General features: G+C 39.4%; 1 protein-coding gene across 1 annotated transcript; it reads left to right on the forward strand.

Annotated features, from left to right (window-relative positions):
• Window positions 1-21: 21 nt before the first annotated feature.
• On the forward strand, window positions 22-6180 carry septin9b (septin 9b). Its single transcript, XM_084930989.1, has 3 exons — window positions 22-338; window positions 3689-3740; window positions 4207-6180. Exons 1-3 carry the CDS (start codon window positions 182-184, stop codon window positions 4421-4423), a joined length of 426 nt encoding a protein of 141 aa, XP_084787115.1. The 5' UTR covers window positions 22-181; the 3' UTR covers window positions 4424-6180.
• The last annotated feature ends 1481 nt before the right edge of the window (window positions 6181-7661 follow it).

A 7661-nucleotide genomic window follows, 5' to 3' on the forward strand; every position in this document is an offset into this window, starting at 1 on the left:
TCATTCACTTCGAATTTTAACAGCAAACCTAAAGAATAGCATCCTGTGGCTACAGCATGGATGTAATGTAAGCCTTTGTTAGATGCAACCTTTTTGATCTCCTCTTTGTGTACCGGTATGTGTTTCTTTGGAAAATCCATGATAACTGGGGAAATTGCAACAAGTCAAACATGACCTGAAAATGAATCGGTGCAAACACTTCAGCGTTTTCTCTTCATGTTTGCATGTGTGCACTCAACAGGAGATGACCCCTTTTGCTGTGGTGGGCAGCGACCAGGAGTACCAGGTGAACGGAAAGAGGATTCTGGGAAGGAAAACAAAGTGGGGCACCATAGAGGGTAATAGACATGAACTGTAATACACACTTGCAAATAAAACACCACAGCTGGTTAGTTTCCCTGCCAGATGATAGAAAATGAATAACAAGGTAGAACAATGTAATCATTTATTTACTGTCTCAATGTAGATCGGCCATGTCGACATGTAGCTGTCACTGCCAGTGCCACTAATTGCTCCAGCAAAGCAGTTAAAAAAATACTTGGCTTGGCCTAATAATGTTATAATGTCCATCTGGTCAAACGTTAAAACGGCCCATTTCCTGTACTCATGACTGGGTCGCACCTGTCCAGATGACAGTGCCAAAGCCATCTGACTTCACCCAATAAATAATACAGCAGCATGCATGCTACAGTTACTAACTACAGTTGAGTTGTCTCACCTTGCTCATGCTGGTATTTGTGGTAGCAAAATGACCAGCAAAACCAGCAGACTGATTTTGGTGAACTCTCAGCATGTGGAAAGTTAGAGACTGCTGCTTGAGAACGTGGCCAGCTAGTTTAACCATCTGCTGTTTGAATACCAGGTGCTTGTTTACATAAGTTTCTCTGAGTCTGTAACTTGGGAGACGTAGGAGACAGGAGGAAAAGATTTGCAGACACTTTCTATGTCCTTTGAGATTACAGGAAGAAACATAAAACACACGCACACTGTCTCACAGACACACTTGCATGCAATAACTTCTGTGATGTGGTTTACATTTGTTGGCCTGTGCTGCACGCTCACAGTGCCAAAGAGGTTCTTAGCAAGTAACTGTACTTGCATTACTCACAATTGTGCAAGTGTGTGTGTGTAGAGACTGAGAAAGAGAGAGGACATCTCTCTGGACACGTAGCAAAAAGACAAAAAGCCAACTGAAGGATAGCTCAGCAGGGACCTATCACTGTTTAATAGTGTCTCCTGCTAAGGACACCCTTCAGCACAGTCCTTGCAGAGCATCTAGTTCATTTGCTGTCCTATAAATGCATTGTAATGTTTAAATCATTCACCAAAAAAACCCTCAAGCTATTTAATATCATGTAAATGATAAATGTAAATGACTCAGACTATGTTTGTTTTGTGATTCAGTGTAGCTGGGGAAACGCCCAGTGTTCACTATGAAATATGACCTTGAAATACTGTGTCTGAAACACAACAACTGTTCACATAAACAAGAGCATTTCAATCACACAAGTATCTAAACAGTATGGTAGCATGCAAGACTTGGCGTGAAGCTTCGAGCAGAAAACACTGGGATAAAAATAAAAAATGATTTCAAAGATAAGGATTCAAATGCAAATAAACAAAATGCAGTAATTTGTAAACCTGTATTTTATTCAATAGCACATGAAAACATATCAAATGTTTAAACTGAGAGACTCATGCTCATTTTGAATGTGATGGTAGCAACTGAAGAAAAAAGTATGGACGGAGCAACAAAAGGCTGGAAAAGTAAGTTGTACTAAGAGGAAACAGCTGGAGGAACATTTTAGATTAACTGAGATCAACTGGCATCGGGTCAGTAACATGACTGGGTATAAAAAATGGATGGATGGGTTCAACCTGCAAAAAGCTGTCTATACATTGTAGAATCATTTCAGAACAGTGGATATAAATTATTAATGAATAATAATTGCAATGACTTTGAATATTTAAAATCACTTAAAATGGACTGAGGCAAAGTGGGAAACCGTTCGGTGGTCAGACGGATCAAAAGTTGAAATTATTTTTTGAAAACACCATGTGCTCCAGACTAAAACAGAACTTGTTCATCAGCTCTCAGTTCAAAAGCCTGCATCTCTAATGGTGTCGGGGTGCATTAGTGGCTGTGGAATTGGCAGCTTGCACATCATGAATGGCATCATCAGTGCTGCAAAGTAAATACAGGGTCTAGAGCAACATACACTTCACTGAGATGACCTCTTTTTCAGGGAAGACCTTGGATATTTCAGCAAGACAATGCTAAACCACATACTGGATCTATTGTAAGCACTGGTTCCATAGTAGAAGAGTCTGGGTGCTGAACTAGCCTGCCTGCAATCCAGACCTTTCACCAAAACATCATAAAGCAAAAATATGACAAAGACAACCCGAGACTGTTGAGCAGCTATAATCATTTATCAGACTAAAATGGGACAACATTCCTCCCCCAAAAGTCCAGCAGCTGCTCTTCTCAGCTCCCACATGTTTACAGCTGTAAACACGGCACTTCCTCATCTTTTATGAAACATGTTGCCATCAAATTCAAACTGACCTGAGTTTGGACCTTAGTGGTACATTTTCTTAGTTTAAACATTAAATGTTTTATGATAAATACAGTATAGGTTTATGAAATTGCAATCATTGCATTCTGTTTTTAATGTACATGTCGCACGGTATCCCAATATTTTCAGGTTTGAGTTTGTACTTCTAGTGTATAAACCTGCTTTATATTCAGAGGTGCATGCAGACTTTTCTTCCTCCTCAAAACATGGTACTTTGGACTTTTAACCTTTCAATTTTACATTCTGGAGATGTCCAGTCTACTCATACGAAAGCTTACAAATGAATTCTGTAGAACTGCATAGTGAGCGAGATAGAGTACAAGAATTTCAGGACAAATGCAGTCTTGTCTGGCTAAGAGAACAGTGGCTCAGTTCTAGTTAAGCCAAGTAGTAAGAGAGCGGGAACAGGGAAAAGAAAGGGAGAGAAAGCTCCCGGACATGCCGGCACCATCATCATAAATTAGGCCTCAGAGGAGGACTAGGTCTCTATACTATCACAAGCACTGAAAATACAGTTTATTTTCAGGGGCTGTGTTGGTAACAGGTATATTAGACATGCATATCGATTGATATAACAGCTCCTCACTGCTAGTTGAGGAGTAGAGCGTCTAGACACCAGCAGTTCAGCTCGTTACAAGTTGGTATCTTGTTCCCTTGATGCCGTTAATCAGCACTCACAGGCCCAGCAGTTATTCCACTCTCCCACTTTCAAAGAGAATGAAATTTCCTGCCCTGGATTTCAAAGCTTTACTTAAGTAGTAGCCTCCTTTACTTCATTTTCACTAGACATAATCTATAATTCAAACATGTTAGGCCTACTAAAGGCACCACAAGCTTGTCATAGGGAATTTGTTAAAACGTCTTACTTAAAGTTCTCCAATACAGTGAAGAGCTCTGATGTGTTAAATTGCTGGAAAGTGGAGGAGGGAGTTATCATGGCTTAAGAAAATTGCTGTAGATGTCATGTTAGAGGACGCCCTTCAACTGGATTGTGAACAACACTGCCATCTTGTGACATTTTTAAGGAATTGCAAGAAAGCAGGATTGGAAAGGATTTGGGATTGTTTTGTGAATTTAGTCTCAGCGATTTGCTCTTTCTCTCTTTGCAGTTGAGAACATTGCACACTGTGAGTTTGCTTATCTCCGAGATCTCCTAATCAGGTGAGCATCCATCACACTTCTACATTTATTTTAATGTTTTTGTTTTTGTTTTTTAGGGGTATAGTGTGATTTGAATAAAAACCCAGCTACAGGTTCACCATTTTGCTAAATCAGAGCTCACTCTGTCTTTTAGATGTGCTGAAATGAATTGGAGACAGGAGTGATTCTATAAAGCTTCAATTTCCGACTGAAATCAATACCAATGAAATTCCTTTTGATGTTTTGAGTGCTTCCCAAGACAGTGGTAGAGCAGGCATTTCTACTCAGGTTCTTCCAATGAATCTGTGCATTTAAGCTTGTTAGTGTAGGACTGACTCCTCGCACACAGTATGCAAATACATGCGATTGTTTCCACAACACATGACCATAAATATAGAGTGATACCTGTTGTAGGCATTTCCTGTTAAGCTTGCTTTGCGGTACGTTCTCATTAGATGTAATACTCTCTTCTTCGTCTTGTTTTCAGGACACATATGCAGAACATCAAAGACATCACATGCAGCATCCACTATGAGACGTATCGTGTTCGCCGGTTAAATGAATCCAACATCCTTTTCACCTCTAACCCGCCTGACCATTCTGCTGTTCAGCCAAAGGCCAATGGCCAGCCCGAGGAGCAGCCCGCCACCCCGCAGCCAAACGGAGTCGCTGCTCAGCACGAAGCCTTGTCCCACGAGATGTAGAGGGTCTAATGTGGAGCCAAATTGCCAATTTATGATATCAGGACACAGCTTGGCACAAAGCGTACACTCTCTTGCATATATTCTGTTTACAAAAACAAGCCCAGATGTACACAAACACACACGCATACAAGCATTCATGCTGTGAAGAATAATTTTATTACCAAGAAGGACTACCTAACTACATCTTTTAATTTATCAGGAAGTTACAAGAAACAGAGCGGAGAGTAAATTCCTACATTTTTCCATCCATAGAGCTGTTTTCTCATCTTTTTACATCATTACAGTTGAAAGCAAAATCACATCCTCGCTGTGGGCCACAATATCATACAGTGATCTATTTCTTTCTTACTTTCTTTTAGTTCGTTTTCCCGTCATGATAACTGTCAAGTCCAATCTACATTCAGGATTGTTTACAGAAATCCACAGAAGTCATCCACACACACAGATAATCGAAATTATGGGTCGACAGAAGTGTTGGCGAGCCAAGGCTGCACAGATGAGGAGAAATGTCATGTTGCAGAGTACAGTAGAGCTTTTGAGATGACAGTAGATTAGCTCTAAACTACACCTAACTTAGTGCCACTGACCCAGTAAGACTTGTCTTGTGGTGTATAGTATTGTATAGTCGCTAGGGTTAAGTAGGGATATGTAGATTAGGCTTATAGTGTTACAGAGAAAGTAAAGATATTGTTGACACCTCCGCATTGTAGAATTAAACAGACAAGCGGTAGCAGTGTGGAGTAGCTTTTGGAAACAACGAGTCTTGTAATTTTCCAGTGTTTTTAGGATGTTTTTTAAAACCCTCCCACTTTTTATTTGCCAAACAATATTGTCTCTTTCCATATAATGCCAATGTTGTGTAATACAGTCATTTTGCATTGCTCTTTTACTGTTGTATTTTAATTGCTAATGTTCTAATTTTATTGTGTAAGATGGGGGTGCAACTGTTATCCCATGCAGCCGTTTTGTCCTTTTTTTTCTGACCAAATAAAGTCCATTTTCTTTTCTAAAGAGAAGCACATACGGTATACAGTATAGATCTGATTTTATCAATAGGTATTTATGTGTGTGTTTAATGTAATCACTTTAATTCATCGTTGATTCCAGCTGTTGGCTTCCGGTTTGTTGCAGGTCTTAACCAGTGATGATAATTTAGATTTAGAATATGTTTGGGTTTTTTGTATCATGCAGTATTTTGTACGCCGTTTGTGAGACTTTACCGTACCTGGCAACCAGTAACTTTCCAAGAATTGATCATTTTGTACATTGAATTTTATTATTTACAATCAGTCATGCCAACAAATAATGGGAAGACGGTGACTTTTACATTGCAAGCTTACATCATTTCATCAGAGGCAGATGTTCTGCCACAACTGTGAGGGACAATTTGTACCTAAAAGCCTGAAATGATACCTCTAAATGTTGCCTGTCATATATGATATACATCACGTGATTATATTCTTTGGGGGGAAAAAAAAGTATTTTTAAAAGCTCATGGGATATTTTATAGAGACTACATCTAAATATACCATTCTAATTTCCAAAAGAGAGTCAACAGTATAATTGAAGTCAAAGATATTTTCATTACTTAAGAGTAAAGAGAAGAAAAACAAAACTATTGTTTATCAAGAGAAAGTTATTGGGTTACACTGTTTACCGTTGTATAGTTCTTGTGTAATTTGTCATGGTATTATAGATCAAGGTTTATCTTTGATATGCTATCTCAAAGAATAAAGATTGATATTTTTATTGTTTAATAGTTGTTTATTTTTTTTCTCCAAAATGTACAAATGAAGAAGGGTAGAGGTCATTTTTTACTTTGCTTTTCAAAAATGAAATGAATGGACCAGTCCTCACAGTGTTTACACTCCTCACAGCATGTTAGTATCTCATCACTTACTGCCTACGGTTAAAGGATAATCATTTCAAAACTTCTAATTTCAGTTTACTCCTTTTTTCATATTTAAGACTACACCTCATGTACCTGGTTATTGAAGGCAGATCTTTCCCCCCCCCAATCAGTTAAATGAAAGTCAAACGTTAATCGAGCAAAACTTATTTTGGGTACAGCCGTTTAATTCAGTTCAGTTTTATTTATTTATATGGTGCATAATCACCATTCATAATTATAGAAAGAAATCCCAACAATCAGGTGATCCCGTATGAGCAAGAACTTGGCGACAGTGGGAAGGAAAAACTCCCATTTAGGAAGGCAGGAACAGACCTCCAGAGTCAGGGTGGGGCAGCAATCTGAAGCGATCGTTGAGTGAAGATGAAACACTCAGGCCATCATGAGAAGCCCCCAGCAGCCAAGACCTAATGGTGTGTAACGAAGTGAGGACTCGGGGTAATCCGATCGAGCCATAACTTTAAGCTTTATCAGAATTGAAAGTTTTGAGCCTAATCTTAAAAGTAGAGAGGGTGTCTGTCTCCTGAATCAAAACTGGGAACTGGTTCCACAGAAGAGGAGCCTGAAAGCTGCTTCTCATTTTACTTTTAAATCCCCTCAGGAAGCACAAGTAAGCCAGCAGTCTGAGAGCGAAGTGCTCTATTGGGGTGATACGGTACGATGAGATTTTTAGGATAAGATGGGGCCTCATAAGTCAAGTCCTAATATGTGAGCAGAAGGATTTTGAATTCAATTCTGAATTTAACAGGGAGCCAAGAGAAGAAGAGGAGAAAAGCCAGTATAGGAGAAATATGCACTTTCTTTGTAATCCCTATCAATAATACCTTGTTAACTCAAGATCAACCAGGCTACTTTGAGCTGATAGAACCAAGGCAAGCAGTAGAGCATCTCTAAACCTTTGAAGCAGATGGGCTTCAGTAGAAGACCACCCTGGGTAACATTTCTGCCAGCTAAGAACTGGAAACTAAAGCTGCATTTCACATGGGCTCATCAAAATTGGACATAAGGAGATGGAAAAAGTTTGCTTGGTCTCATGAGTCTTGATTTCTGCTACGACACTGATGGTAGGGTCAGAATTTGACATAAGCAACATGAAAGCATGAATCCAGCCTATCTTGTATCAGTGGTTCAGGGTTGTGGTGGTGTAATGGTGTGGGGGGTATTTTCTTAGAACACTTTAGACCTTTAGGGCAAAATGATGAGCATTGTCTAAAGCCACGGCCTGAGTGTTGTTGCTAATCATCCCTTTGCAACCACAGTGTATCCATCTTTTGATGGCTGCTTCCAGCAGGATAACACATCATATCACAAAGCTCAAGCCATCTTAAA

The sequence above is a fragment of the Perissodus microlepis genome, chromosome 6, assembly GCF_051167445.1.
Source record: "Perissodus microlepis isolate ML-2025 ecotype Zambia chromosome 6, ASM5116744v1, whole genome shotgun sequence".
NCBI classification, from domain to species: Eukaryota; Metazoa; Chordata; class Actinopteri; order Cichliformes; family Cichlidae; genus Perissodus; species Perissodus microlepis.